We start from the raw sequence: 14,438 nt of genomic DNA on the forward strand, positions 1-14,438 counted from the left end.
TGGGCTTGCCTGGTGGCACAGTGGTTGAGAGTCCACCTGCCGATGCAGGGGACACGAGTTTGTGCCCCGGTCCGGGAGGATCCCACATGCTGCGGAGTGGCTGGGCCCGTGAGTCATGGCCGCTGAGCCTGCACGTCCAGAGCCTGTGCTCCGCAGTGGGAGAGGCCACAACAGTGAGAGGCCCGTGTACCGCAAAAAAAAAAAAAAAAAAAAAAAAAAAAGTAGACCTTTTTTTCATTAAAAGATGATGCAAAGAGTAAAAAAAAGGGGAAATCAAGTAGCTACCAGGGGTGGAAGATCCTTGTCGTATGCCTACAGCAGATCCACAGTATCCAGAACATATCAAAAGAAGCAAAAGACAAACCAATAAAAAAAAGAGCAAAAGGCTTGAACAGGTGCTTCGTGCAAGCAGGACTCCGGGCACCTCATAACGTTAGGAAAGGGTGCTCAGCCTCATCAGGGATTAAAACAGAAGTGACATACAGATACACCCCCGCCGTGTCGGCAGAGCAGACGGCCAGGGCTCGGGGCAGTGGCCAGGGCGTGCTCCCCTGCCCCTGAGGACCTCGGCGGCTCCCCTCACGTAAGACCCCTGGGCAGTGAGCGGTCTGGCTCTGGAGTCTGGTTCCTGCTGCCGGGACCGTCCCTGGCACTGTCTTGGGCCAGCGTTCTGGGGAGCAGCCTCAGAGACGGGGTTCCTGTTCAGACTGGAGCTTCAGGCTGGGCCTGATCTCCTCACCTGACCCCACGGGGGCCTGAGCTGAAGTGACCACTGAGGTGCTCGGTCGCATGCTGGGCTCAGAAGACCAGGTCTTTCTGCAGCTGAGGCAGCTGCCTCCTTGAGGGTTGGGCCGGCAAGGCGTCCTGGCAGCTCCACCCCCAGGGCCCCGGTGACGAGGCCGCTGGTTAGTTGTCCAGACGCAGCCTCCGGTCCCGGCGCTCGCTCTTCTGCTCGGTGTGGGTCTTTGGATCTTGGTACTCATTTTGGGATAATATTTCTCGTATTCATTACAGAATACACTTGTTGACCTTGAAACTATTTTATTTTTTTAGAGAAGTTTTGGTTTCAGGTAAAAAAGTTGGGTTTTTAGTGCTTATAAAAATGGATTTTTTTTTAAGAGTCTTCTTGCTAATGTTGTAACTTGTGTAATAACTATTTCTATAAAATTGTTTTTGCAGCTAAATCAGTATCGCACCCCAGAAGCACTCGGCCTCCTGTTCCCATCTCCAACGCCACCAAGCGCAGCTTCCTGGGCAGCCCCGCGGCGGCGAGCCCAGCCGATCTGCAGCCCCCCACCCAGCTGCACCACCTGCACCTCGAAGAGCCTGAGCTCCTGTAAGTCTTTCTGCTCTCTGGGCAGAGCCGCCATCCTGCCTCCCTTTTCCTGCTGGTTTACAGTTCCTGTGGGAATTACCTTTTCTCAGGGGTGATGGCAGGCCTGTGTGGAGTTGGTAGTGAGAAGGCCTCCTCTGGCCCCTGCTCCCCCGGAGGCGAGCAGGGGAGCCTTAATGCGAACTTGAATTTACTGTGAAAACTTGAAACCTGTTGTATTACAGGTCATAACCGGAGGTCAGTATGTCCCCTAGCTGCAGTTTGGATGTTTATCCCAAGTTTGAAGTTCTTGGCACATTTTTGGTTCATTTTTATAATAATTAATTTTCCCAAGGAATCTGTGAACTTCTTACAGGTTGGTGTGAATTCATGACGGTCTCCGTAGCTTCTTACACATTTGTTTTTGAACTTGAAGATTGGTGAGGTAGTGATTTTTCTCTCCCATCCTTTCTCTGTTTAGGGGGAAAGGGGCCTCTGCCTTTAGCCCGTCGCATCCGTTGTTGCCACTGAGACAGAAACAGCAAAAGACAGTGCAGGGAGAGGAGCCCCCCGGTAAGAAGCGCCGTCTCCCCTCTGCCTGCTGTTTCTCATCCCTCTCACTGGAGTTCATTAATATCATGGCTCTCAAAGTAAACAGACTCATCATGATGTAGTAATGTTAGTTGAGAAGACGGTGGCAGAATTTGTTTTGATTTTTATTGATGTATCTTAGAATTTATAGTCTTTACAGCGAAAACATTACTGAGACGTAGTGAATCGCATGGAGCGCACAGGAGATTACTGTTGTCTTTGCGGCAAAAAGAGCTTCTACATTGACATCCACTGGTTATCTCAGTGGGCGTTGACAGCATTTAATTGATATCGACGTGTAATTAACACTGATTATTTTCATGACCGTGATCACGGTTGAATTACACACCGCCTATTATCGAAACTATTAAAAATTTTTGTCTTGTGGTTATTTGCTTTCCTTAGCAGTCTTGGTGTATTGAGTTATGGTGCATTTCCTTGAGAAATGGTTATTATAGTGAAAGAATTTCAAATGATATAAAATCAGTTACTTAATGCTGAACATAAACTGTTTCCTCCAAACTGCAGACCAGCGACACCGATCTAATTCCTTAACCCGAGTCGACGGTCAGCCCCGAGGAGCGTCAGTAACCTGGACAGAAAAAAAACACAGGTGACCTGTCCGCGTTGCAAATACATTTCTACTTGAAGTGCTCGTTAGTCTAGCAGAGCAGTGCCCCAGATGTGGTGCAAGGACCCCTGGGGCCCACGGAGTCCCTTGGAGGTCAGAATTATATCCGTGATAACACTGGGCTGTCACTACTTTTCCCGTTCTAAGGGCCTCACGAAGTGTGGGATCACAGCAGGTTGAATCAGATCAGACACAAGCATCCAACCAGATGTCAGATCTGCAGAAATGTGAACGGTACCACTCTTTACACTCTGCACTTGTCTGTTTTAGAAAATATGGCCACTGCTCATGCATCTCAGCTTGAATTTCCAAAGTGATAAATATTGATGAATAAATAAAACTCTTTGGGATCCTCAGCATCTTTAAGGGGAGCTGGGCCAGAGTGTCCGAGAATTGCTGGACTGAAAGGCTCTCCGGTTTTCTTTGGCCCGGGAGAGGGTTTGTGTAAGTCTCCCGCGTGTAAGATCTGGATTCTCTCTTCTTAGCTCACGTTCTTGTCACCCACGAGCTTGCGTAGCCTCTCGTGGGGACGTGGCGTGTGCAGTGGCTTCTTTCCCCATGTTGCAGGCCTGCGTCTCAGCCAGCGCCCTTTGCTCTCCATCATGCTGCGAGCTGCGACGTGGACCCGGGCTCCGGTGACAGCGTCAGCCTGGCCCGCTCCATCAGCAAGGACAGCTTGGCATCCAGTGTCATTCATCTGACCCCGCAGAACCAGCCCCAGCCCGCAGCCCTCAGGACCGATGGAAAAAGCCTCCTGAACAACGTCGATATCGAGGACGAGGACGAGGAGCTCCTGGCCGTCGTTAGGACGGATGCGGCTCACCAGGGTGCTGACCCCGGCCGGGTGGCAAGTGCCAGGTCTCCCCAGAGGCTGGCGGACGCCTTAGAAAGTCAGCCCGACAGTTTCTTCCTGGAGCCATTGATGCCGGCCGTGCTCAGGCCAGCCAAGGAGAAACAGGCGGTCACCAAGGAGGACGAGTGTGGAGAGGGGCGGCCGAGGGGCTTCACGTCCCGGAGGTCCGGCGAGGGCCACCAGCTTCCTGGGCGGAAGAAGACGCCCGGCGGTCACGTCAGTCGAGACTTGAATAGGACTTTCACCCCGATCTCCTGTTCAGAGCTTCCCACGGGCTTCGACCCCACGCCCACTGAGGCGAGGCCGCAGGCAGTGGGGGACGCCCGTGGCGGGCCTCCGGCCAGCGGCATCTTCAACCTGCCATCTCAGGGACAGCCAGCTGACGGCTTCTTCCTTCACGTGGGCAGAGCTGACGAGGACGTGGAGGGCAGGCTGTCCGCGAGCTGTGTGCAGAGCCCCAGCACCCTTGGCCCGGAGGCCTGGGCCCTCCTGAGGCAGGACTCCGACTCGGACGTTGCAGACCTGGAAGGAGCCGAGCAGGACTTCGCCGGCGAGGACTGCCCCGTGGCGGGGGCCGGGTATGCTGGGGAGGAGGAATCGGCGAAGCTGCAGGAAGACCTGAAAGTGAAGGAGCACGAGGACAAGGACGACGCCAGCGGCCGCTCCAGCCCGTGTCTGAGCCAGCTCAGCAGCGTCTCCGTGGCCAGCGGGAGCGTGAAGATGACCAGCTTTGCCGAGAGGAAGCTTCACCGGCTCAACAGCTGTGAGAGCAAGTCGAGCACCAGCAGCTCCCGGAAGACCACGCCCGATGCCTCGGAGAGCTGCCCCGCCCCGCCGGCCGCGTGGACGCCGAGGGGCGAGCAGGGCCCCGGCTGGCAGGGCGCGGACCGGGCCAGCCTGCTGGCCTCCGAGCTGGTGCAGCTGCACATGCAGCTGGAGGAGAAGCGCCGGGCCATCGAGGCACAGAAGAAGAAGGTGGAGGCGCTGTCGGCACGGCAGCGCCTGAAGCTGGGCAAGGCGGCTTTTCTGCACGTGGTCAGGAGGGGCCGGGCCGACGCCACCCCTCGGCCGCTGAGAGCGGGGGCCTCGGCGGGGGGGCATTCTCAGCACAATGGGGACGACTTCGATGGCGGCGTGTCCCGGGTGGGAGACTTCCTCGGCAAGGAGGAGGGGCGGGGAGACCTCCTGGGGCCTCCCGACCTGGACGGAGAGGACCTGGCTCTGGTCCAGCAGCATCCACGGAAGGACCCCGCCGCCCTCCCCGAGCTGGAGCGGAGCAAGGCGCTGTCGGCGGTGCTCCTGGAGGCTGTCGAGGGCGTGGACGTGGGCGTGGACGTGGGCGAGTGCGACCTGTCCATTGAGAAGCTGAATGAGACCATCAGCACGCTGCAGCAGGCCATCCTCAGGATCTCCCAGCAGCAGGAGCAGCTGCTGCTCACGTCCCCCACGCTGCCCACGCCAGGCCCCAGGAACAACTCCCAGGACCCGAAGGTCAAGGGGGCCATCCACTTCGTCGAGCCGCTCTCTCCAACGGCACTGGCCGGCCACCGCAAGCCCCCTCGTCTCGGTGCGGGTCGGAATTCCCGTTCGGGAAGACCGGCTGAGCTGAAGGTGCCGAAGGAGCGGGCGCAGGCTTCCTCCCGGGGCAAGGCCCTCACGCCTGGGGTCGAGGCCGCCCCTCGCCTACGGTCCTTCTCCCCCCGGACGCCCTCTGACCCAGGCTGGGAGGGGGTTGCCGACCCCGGGAGTGACCCCCACGAGGAGTGCTGCTTCACCGGTTACAGGCTCCACGATGAGAGCAACCAGCGGACATTTGTCTTGCCCTCCTCCAGGGATGCCGGCGTCACCTCGGAACAGATGGGCTTCAGGGAGGTTCTGGAAGACGGCGTGAGGGGGGCGGGGCCAGGAGAGGGGGGCGCGGCCCTGGACGGGCCCCCGAGGGGCAAGGCTAGCCTCATCGAGGTGGACCTCTCCGACCTGAAGGCCCCCGACGATGATGGGGCGACGGAAGGCCGCCACAGCTCCGCGGACCTCGCCAGCGAGGGCGACCAGAAGCCGGGGGTCGGCTTCTTCTTCAAGGTAAAGCGCTGGTGGTATCTGTGTCACCTGGTGGGCAGGCACGCCACTCTGGCCTAGTGAGGGCGTCACAGAGAACCTAACCTCTCTTGTGGAGGCTGGGGAGAGACGCGTGCGGCTTCGTGGCCACGTGGTCTCTGCAAGGACCCAACTTGCCCTAAGCAGCCGGGAGCACCTGCTTGCGGGAGCCTGGCTGTGCGCCAGCAGAGCTTGACCTTGGGCCCTGGGCCCTGAAATGGGAGTTCTGACTCATTCTCGTGTGTCACGAAATGTTTTTCTCTTGATGGTTTTCCAACCGTTGAAGAGTGAAAACACATTCTTAGCTCGCAGGCTCTGCAGAACAGGTCACGGGCTGCACTTGGCCTTTGGGCCAAGGTTTGCTTCACCCTGTTAAGGGTCCCGGCGGGTGTAGAAACTTGAGGAAACGTTTTTGTTTCTATGAGTGCCTTGCTTGTAGCGTTTCCTTCAGGAGAGAGCAGTGAGTTGTGAGATTCCTTTCTGTCTCGATAGCGTCTCCTTCTGTCCTGGCGCTTAGGAGGTGGCTGACACACCCCGGAGCTGTGAGGGCCGTCTTCTCACGAGACACGCACGGCCTTTGCCTGACGTTTGTGCTCTTAAGTTGGAAACAGACAAATGACCCCTCTGGGTTTTGGCTCCTGTTGTGGAGATACGAGTGCAGTTTTTAAGGCGAATGGAGTTTGGTGCCAGCAGAGTAAATGCTTCTCTAGGGCGCGGTTTGGCCCCCGTTTGTATTCGGGCGTCTGTACAGAGACGCTTGCTCCCCCCTCAGTTACGAGGAGCGGGGAACGTCTCACGTTCTTGGGGTGCGTTGAGGGCCGGGGGCGGCAGTGCTGGGGACCAGCGGGGGTCGTGCCCGGCCGCGCTGTAGGTGGCGTCTGCCCTGCAGGACGAACAGAAGGCGGATGACGAGCTCGCCAGGAAGCGGGCGGCCTTCCTCCTGAAGCAGCAACGCAAAGCCGAGGAGGCCCGCGTGCGGCGGCAGCAGCTGGAGGTGGAGGTCGAGCTCAGGAGAGACGAGGCGCGGTAGGTGGCCCGGGGGCCTGGCAGGCACCGCGCGCGCTCGGCGTGGCCGCCGCGCCTGTCGTGCCCTCCCGCGCGCGGCGCTGGCGTGACCGGGCGTCCTGGCCGCTCCGTCCCGCAGGCGTAAAGCGGAGGAAGATCGGATCCGCAAGGAGGAGGAGAAGGCGCGGCGCGAGCTCATCAAGCAGGAGTACCTGCGGCGGAAGCAGCAGCAGGTCCTGGAGGAGCAGGGCCTGGGGAAGCCCAAGTCCAGGCCCAGGAAGCCGCGGCCCAAGTCCGTGCATCGGGAGGAGCCCGGCGGCGACTCGGGGCCCAAGAGCACCCCCCCACGTGAGCGGGCGGCGCGGGGCCCTCCCCCTTCGCGGCCCCTGCCCGCTGCAGTTCTCCCGAGGCCGTGAGGCTGGGCTGGAGGGGGCTCTCCCATTGCACAGAAGGGAAGGTTGGGACTGAGCGCTGGGTGCTCAGGTGGTGGGAGCCGTGCACGTGGGGAGGGTCCCAGCCTGGGGCCCGCGTCCCGCTGGCGTCGGGCCCCCGACTCTCTCTCCTGCCGCACAGGTGGCTGGCGGGCCAAACACGCGTGTCATGAAAGCTTGTCTTGTCTTGTCTCTGGCAGCGGATGACCTGAGCCGGGCCCAGTCGGGCTCCAGCCTGTCCTTGGCCTCCGCAGCGACCACAGAGCCCGAGAGCGTGCATTCGGGGGGCACGCCTTCCCAGCGGTAAGGGGCCGGGGGCCGTGCAGCGGGGCACCGTGTGGGCAGTGGTTCTGTCGCTGTGAGTTTGGTGCGGTTTCAGACGTCCAGGGCCGTGGCAGTCATGTCGCAGGAGCTAACCGCCCTGCACCAAGGTTCACCAGTTAGTGAAACGTTTCGACATGTTTGTCCCCTGTCCCCTTGTCCTCCCAGCCCTGCACGCGGTTTCGTTTTTAATCGGTGACGAGTAAGCTGGTGACATCCTCTTTATCCTTAAACGCTTTGGAGCGTACGTTCTCTGAACAAGGACATTGTCTTGTGTCACCACGGTCATCAAACCACTGCTGCCGTTAGGTCCCCAGTCCACGCCCGCCGTGGCCGATTGTCGGAGTGTCCTTGAGAGCCCAGGCCCGTGCGGGTCCACGGTCGCCCTGAGTCACTGTGTCCCTTCTGTCCAGAACAGGCCCTCACCCTCCTTTGTCCTCCTGGGCCTTGACGCTTCTGCTGAGTACGGGCCAGTTATTTTGTTGCCCGTCCCCCAGTGGGTTTCCCAGGATTAGGTCCAGGCTGTGTGTTTTTGGCGGGAACACCCCAGAGAGGAGGATGCATCTTTCTCAGTGCAGCCAGTTGTGTGTGTCACTTTGACTTGGGTTAAGGTGCTCTTTTCCCACGGGTGCTGGAGAATTTCCCTCTGTGATTAAGGGGGAATTCGGGCGGAGGCCTGGGGACCCTGCCGATGGCCCTGAACGTCTGCCCGCGGGCCTCAGTGGCCACCTCCACGGCCGGGGTTGGCCTCTTGGTAGGCAGGGTCCCCTCCTGTCCTTTATCATGAGTGTTGTCCTGCCTCTCCACACGTCCGGTGGCTTCTTGTCTCCAGGGCTTTGTGGAGGACACCTCCCAGGGATTCTGAATTCTGGTTGGAATTTTGTCCAGGCGGTCGGTTACCAGGGTTGGATTCAGACTGTGCCCACACCTGTCTCCCTTGCATGAGCGTCTGTGTCCCGCTCAGCGGAGACGACCCTGCAGGGACGCGGCTCAGGCCTGCCAGGGATTGGAGAGTCGTTTGAGACCTGCCGGGGTTTTGGACTCGGCCCTCTCTGCCCGTCCTTCCTTCCCGGGGTCCCGTCCCTTGTCTGGCAGCGGTGCAGTTGGCCCAAACCGGGTCCTCTGGTTCCCACGCCAGCAAGGCTGAGCGTGAGGGCGAACCTTCCCTGATGAGGTCACTCTGGTGCCCGAGGCGGGTGGGGTCTTTGTGTCTTGCCCCGAGTCTGTCATTGTGTTCTCCAGGGAGCAGCCCGGCTGCGCACCCCACCGTTGCTGCCAGCCTCCTGCCGCGGCCGATGGCCCTTCATGTGCCAATGGTGCAGCCTGGCCCGTTTCAGGGCGGGATCCCGCCAGCCGGTGCCAGTTGCGGGCGAGAGGAGGCGTTCCCGCCGCCCTCCCAGCCCCGCCCCCATCCTCTTCCCCAGCAGAGTCGAGTCCCTGGAAACCTTGCCCATCCTGAGCCGCAACCCCAGCAGGAGCACCGACAGAGACTGGGAGACGGCGTCCGCCGCGTCCTCCCTTGCCTCGGTGGCCGAGTACACAGGTGACAGCCTCCCTCTCTGTGGGGCACGGGCACACGGCTGCGTCGTGGTGGGGGTGCGGGGCACGGGCGCAGTGGGTGACATGCCCTTGTGTCTGCACAGCCCATGGCTCACTGGCGTCCTGGGCACTTTGGAACCTTAGGCTTTTAAAAATTACTGTTGCTTGGTTTCTTTTTTTCTTTTTATCAAAGAAACCCAAATTAGAAAGGGAATAAATTATTACTTACTTTAGTCTTTTCCTTAGTTTATTTAAAATCTGTAACTTAGAATTCTGTTATAGATTTGAAGTGGCTATTACTTCCCATTTTCAGAAAATTACAAACATCCTTAATTCAGCCTACCTGCTGCTTGGTTCTACAAAATTGTTGCCTTTCTTTTGTGTGTGTGTGTGTGTGTGTGTGTGTGTGTGTGTGTATGCTGTACATAATAATTTTGCCAATCTTGGCCTGCTTTTCATAGGTCCCAAGCTGTTTAAGGAGCCTAGCAGCAAATCAAACAAACCAATTATTCACAATGCTATATCCCATTGCTGTCTGGCCGGAAAGGTGAATGAACCTCACAAGAATTCAATATTAGAGGCAAGTATCGAATTTCACCCCCAGTTTTTTATGTAGAATAAGGGTGTTTATAAAGGAGGGGTCTTTCTAGAGGAGAGAATCCTGATTGTTGACACGTGAGGCTGCTGTCCTGCACGTGTGTGACTTGTGTGTGACGACACGCAGGACACTCGTGTCCCAGGCCCTCGCGGTTGGGACGGCTCCGTGGAAGAGCGGGATTCAGACCAGCGAGACGGATGGGGCTGCGCTGGGGTTGGGGCTGGGGGTCCAGGGCAGGCCCTCCAGGGTGGGCCACGGGCAGTGGGTGAGGTTTCTCGAGTTAGTTTGGTGTCGAGGGCAGGGTATCTGCGGGCGGGTCGGAGGTGGTGTCCGGTGGAGACAGGAGGGACCCCAGCTCTGAGCTGGGGCCACTGGAGAAGTGGGAGTTCAGGGCAAAATGCTGGTCGTTTCTGTCCCGTTGGGTTGACTTGTTTGCTCCCCGGGGGCAGCAGCCCTCGGTCACTTAACGTTGAGTGGTGGTGGCCTCAGCGGGTAGAAGATGTGGAAGGAGGGTCCAGGTCAGGACTGCGTGCCGTGACCTGAGTGACGCTCTGGCTCGGGGCACCGTGCGGGGCGCGGGGCTCCTCTCCACTCACGTGTCACCGAGCTGCTCCAGCCTCTGGGCTGGTCCAGGAGCAGACGCAAAGGCCTGGCTGTGGAGCCGACGGTCCCAGGCACGAGGCGGCCCCGTGACAGAGCAGTCACACGAGGAACACTGGAGGCCGGCGGGTCTGCTCATCTGTGCTGTCACAGCGTGAGAACAGCCATGGCCTGACCAGAGGGCGGCTCGGTCCCCAAAAACCTGTTTACAAAAGTGGGTGGTGCTGATTCTGGCCGCGGTCTGGAAAGAGTGCAAGGGGAGCCGGACGCGGGCCTGAGGGTGGCTGCAGTGGCCAGTAGGCTGGTCGGTCAGTGGGTCTTACTCGAAGGTGTCATTTGAGCAGAGGCCTGGAGCGGGGAGGGTGCCCCGCAGATCTGGGGAGGCTCACGGGCTCCAGGTGGGACTGATCCCCCGGTTGGGGCTGGAGCCGGGGAGCTGGGGGGTCAGAGGTCACAGGGCAGCTCCAGTCGGGCCTCTGTGGGCCGAAGGGGACCTGGCTTTGCCTTGGGTGAGGGGGTGAATGCAGCTGTGGGCAGAGGACGGCCGTGAGCCACGGCCTCCTGAGCGGCCATGTCGGCTGCCGGCAGGGACAGGCGCGAGAGGCGAGAGGGGGGAGGCGGGGCCGTGATGAGCCTGCGGAGGGCGGGGCCCGGGGGCCTGGATGTGTCTTTGCGCCTCTAGTTCTGTTCACGTCTAAACAGTTTTTATGTCGTTGAAATCAGCATTATACTTGCAGCTTTAAATTTTGCTTTTTCTTCTTAATTTTATAAATATATTTGTTTATTTTAAAAAACAACAAGCCTGTTAGATCCTGAAAAGAATAGTATCTATTTGTGAAAAATGACAGTTTTCTAAAACAAAATCAGAGTGAGAAGAGCGGCATTGTTTTACATCATACGAGTCTTTTTAGCTCCTGGCTACGTAGAAGACAGCTGGGTGTGACCCGCTCCCGAGTCTCTCTGTTACAGACCACGGTCCCGTGGCCGCTGGACGATGACATTGTACCCTGAGGGGCGGGTGACGAGGCAGATGACGTCTCAGGATACTGTGGGACAGGTCTCGGTAGTAAGCAGAGACCCGGAGAGGGTGTCAGGAGCCCTGGCCCACACTCAGAGAGCTGCAGGAGTAGAAAACGAAACTAGACATTTTCAGGCACGAGGAGAATCTGTTTTAAAATGTTTTTGTGTTGGTGATTTCTTAACGTTGAGAACACGGCACGGCAGACGCTGTAACGAGTGCTGACGGTCGCGCCTGCTTCCGGTTCTCTTGTGGCAGCGCTACCGAGAGGTCACTCACGCAGCGTGAGATCCCCCTTCAGCGCTAGTTCAGGGCTGTTCAGTCTGTTCCCAGGGGGTGCGGCCATCACCAGTTGATCCCAGAACCTGCCCCCCGCAGAAGGGTCCTGTACCGAGGCCGCTCCCCGCGCTCGTCCCCCAGCCCCCGGCCCCCCAGGTCTGCGGTCCCCTCTGTGTTTGCCTCTTCTGGACACTTCCCGCGAAGGGACCCACACCCGAGGCGGCCTTTGGGGTGGCTTCTTTCACTTGGCGTCATGTCGCCGAGGCTCCTCCGAGCTGTAGCGAGTGTGGTGCTTCATTCCTTTTTGTGACTGAACAGCTTCCCGGTGTACGGCTGGACCATTTTGTTTATCCTTTCGTCTGTTGATGGGCATTTGGGTTGTTTCTACTTTTGACCGTTAGGAATAGTGCGGCTGTAAACGTTTGTGCACAGGTTTTATGTGGATGCGTGTTTTAACTTCTCTCGAGTGTCTGAGAGAAGAATTGCTGGGTCGCATGGTAACTCTGTGTGACATTCTGAACCACTGGCCGACTGACTGGCCGACACAGAGGCTGTGTCACCTCCCCTCCACCAGCGGAAAATGAGTGCTTGCTTCTTCGCACCAGCGCCTGCGCTTGTTACTGTCTGTCTGACTCTAGCTTAGTGGGCATGAGGTGCTACCCCCGTGTGGCTTTTTTTAAATATTTGTCTGGTTGTGCTGGGTCTTAGTTGCGGCATGTGGACTCTTAGGTGCGGCATGTGTGTGGGATCTAGTTCCCTCCCTGACCAGGGATCGAACCCAGGCCCCTCGCGTTGGGAGTGCAGAGTCTTAGCCACTGTGCCACCAGGGAAGTACCCCCCATTGTGGTTTGTTTTTTTTTTTAAATGGAACTTTGTCTTTTTTTTTTAAATTTATTTTATTTACTTATTTTTGGCTGCATTGGGTCTTCATTGCTGCACGCGGGCTTTCTCTAGTTGTGGCAAGTGGGGGCTACTCTTCGTTGTGGTGCACAGGCTTCTCATTGTGGTGGTTTCTCTTGTTGCGGAGCACGGGCTCTGGGTGCATGGGCTTCAGTAGTTGTGGCATGCGGGCTCAGTAGTTGTGGCTCGCGGGCTCTAGAGCACAGGCTCAGTAGTTGTGGCACATGGGCTTAATTGCTCCAAGGCATGTGGGATCTTCCCGGACCAGGGCTGAAACCTGTGTCCCCTGCATCGGCAGGCGGACTCTCAACCACTGCGCCACCAGGGAAGTCCCCCATTGTGGTTTTGATGGGCATTTCCCTGATGGCTAATGATATCGAGCATCTTTTCTTGTGATTTTTCACTTAATGTTAAAAGCATTTTTTTCCTTGGATACCTGGACTGAAGTAAAATCTCAGTGGTAGATGGTGCTCCACTGAACGGATAACCCAGAGCTTTGTGTCCTAGAAAGCTTGCCCCGGGGTGGGCGGTTCGCTGGCCGCGGGCCTCCTGGTCAGGATGGTGGCTGCTGCGGTTTGACTGCGGGGGGGGTCTCATATTCCCTGTCTCTCCTCCTTCACTCCCTCCACACAGGAGCTGGAGAAGTGTGACGCGAATCACTACATCATACTGTTTCGTGATGCTGGCTGCCAGTTCAGGGCACTTTATTGCTACTATCCTGACACTGAAGAAATCTACAAACTAACTGGCACAGGGCCAAAGAGCATCACCAAGAAGATGATCGACAAACTGTATAAATACAGCTCAGACCGAAAACAGTTTAACCTGATCCCGGCCAAAACCATGTCCGTCAGTGTGGACGCGCTCACCATTCACAACCACTTGTGGCAGCCCAAGCGGCCCTCGGTGCCAAAGAAGACACAGACTCGTAAATGACCCTGGTGCGGCAGGAGTCCGAGGACGCGCCGGCCAGCTCGATATGTATTATGTTCATCCTTTTGGGTACGAAGTGTGCAAAATCACAGACCTTTTTCAAAGAGGCTTCTAGACAACACGAGAAAACCCTCCCTTAGGTCCCAGCACACAGGACGGCAGGTGGAGCCGGAGTGAGGACTCAGCTCCGTTTCCAGCGGCTCGCGGCCGCCGTGGTCACCGCTACGCGGAGGCTCCCAGACGGGGGGTGCGTGCCCAGAAGCTCCAGGCAGCGGATTCCTTTTACTTGAAGTTCTCCTTCGGTATAAATTAAAAAGTGATTTCCTTTGCTTTCTTGCCTCTCACCTCACCCCCTTTTGCACATGACCTGACACCCCTCTTGTTGGCCAGCTGTAATCTCACGAGATTATAGGACTGAGACTCGATCTTGGGTCAGGGTTTTTGAATGTCTGTAGGAAAGGAGCTCGTGTTGGGGAAATCGTTTTCATTTGAGAAATTGTATATTTATTGATTGTGTCTACTGCCAACGTTTATATCCAATTCTAAGATTTCTGAAAAAAATTCTTGTTCCTTGCTGCTCAGAAAAAGTTTACTGAAAATACCAGTTCACTAAAAGCACTGAAATCTGCAAAGTCTGTCTTCTGCTAAAATAACGTTTACAAGTACGGAGGGGTTCTCGCCGACACGCAATCACGAGGATGGTGAATGGTACTCTTGCTGGCGCTTGCCTCGTTGAAACTAGGAAGCAGAGCCAATTACAGCCCTCGTTCATTACGTCTGGGGTAGTGCACTCATGCTTTGTTCACTGTAATAAAGACGGATTTTGGTAAAGCAGAATCTTTTTCACTCTGAGCATGTTTCTCTTAAAAGGTGATGCACTTACGCTGACAGTTCTTTTCGTGTTTTGATCACGTCATCACTCACCCGTCCTGATTCTTGCTTCTGGAAGAGCAGTAAGGGTGCGGATCTCGGTTTAGTTTGAGCATTTTGTTGTGTCGCCTGCTTAAAGACAATTAAAGGGGTTATTTGCAGCTGTCTCGGAATGCCAGGTCAGCGGAATGCTCTGGGTTCTCTCCACGGTGGTCCTGACAGTCACTAGTGCTCCTCCGGACCAGACGTTCCTGCCCGGACTCCACACGGCACCGGAAGTCTGCCGACACCTGTGCAGCTGAGCAGCTGACCCGACTGCCGGAAGATTCTGGAGTCACATATGTTAGTTTTGCACATGTTTTCTCGGGAGTGTTACTTGAATCTATCTCAAACTGCAGAAAAAAACTAAAGATCAGTGGAGAGAAACAGTTAAGACAAGTATACTGGTAATTTTCAATGAAAG

The 14,438-nt window shown here is 57.0% G+C and overlaps 1 protein-coding gene across 11 annotated transcripts in view; it reads left to right on the forward strand.

Annotated features, from left to right (window-relative positions):
- CAMSAP1 (calmodulin regulated spectrin associated protein 1) overlaps positions 1-13,942 on the forward strand; it is a 55,643-nt gene extending 41,701 nt beyond the window's left edge. For 3 of the 11 annotated variants that reach the window (XM_060101507.1, XM_060101511.1, XM_060101518.1), the window contains 11 exons: positions 1,180-1,336; positions 1,794-1,885; positions 2,432-2,516; positions 2,682-2,768; positions 3,102-5,466; positions 6,353-6,507; positions 6,626-6,834; positions 7,118-7,220; positions 8,663-8,781; positions 9,239-9,357; positions 12,806-13,942. In XM_060101507.1, coding sequence (XP_059957490.1) covers positions 1,180-1,336; positions 1,794-1,885; positions 2,432-2,516; positions 2,682-2,768; positions 3,102-5,466; positions 6,353-6,507; positions 6,626-6,834; positions 7,118-7,220; positions 8,663-8,781; positions 9,239-9,357; positions 12,806-13,108 — 3,794 coding nt within the window. In that variant the 3' untranslated portion in view covers positions 13,109-13,942. The remainder of the gene's footprint in view (positions 1-1,179; positions 1,337-1,793; positions 1,886-2,431; positions 2,517-2,681; positions 2,769-3,101; positions 5,467-6,352; positions 6,508-6,625; positions 6,835-7,117; positions 7,221-8,662; positions 8,782-9,238; positions 9,358-12,805) is intronic. The other 8 variants (XM_060101513.1, XM_060101515.1, XM_060101514.1 and 5 more) reach the window with 6 other exon arrangements.
- Positions 13,943-14,438: the final 496 nt, after the last annotated feature.

Source organism: Mesoplodon densirostris, chromosome 6 (genome assembly GCF_025265405.1).
Source record: "Mesoplodon densirostris isolate mMesDen1 chromosome 6, mMesDen1 primary haplotype, whole genome shotgun sequence".
NCBI lineage: Eukaryota > Metazoa > Chordata > Mammalia > Artiodactyla > Ziphiidae > Mesoplodon > Mesoplodon densirostris.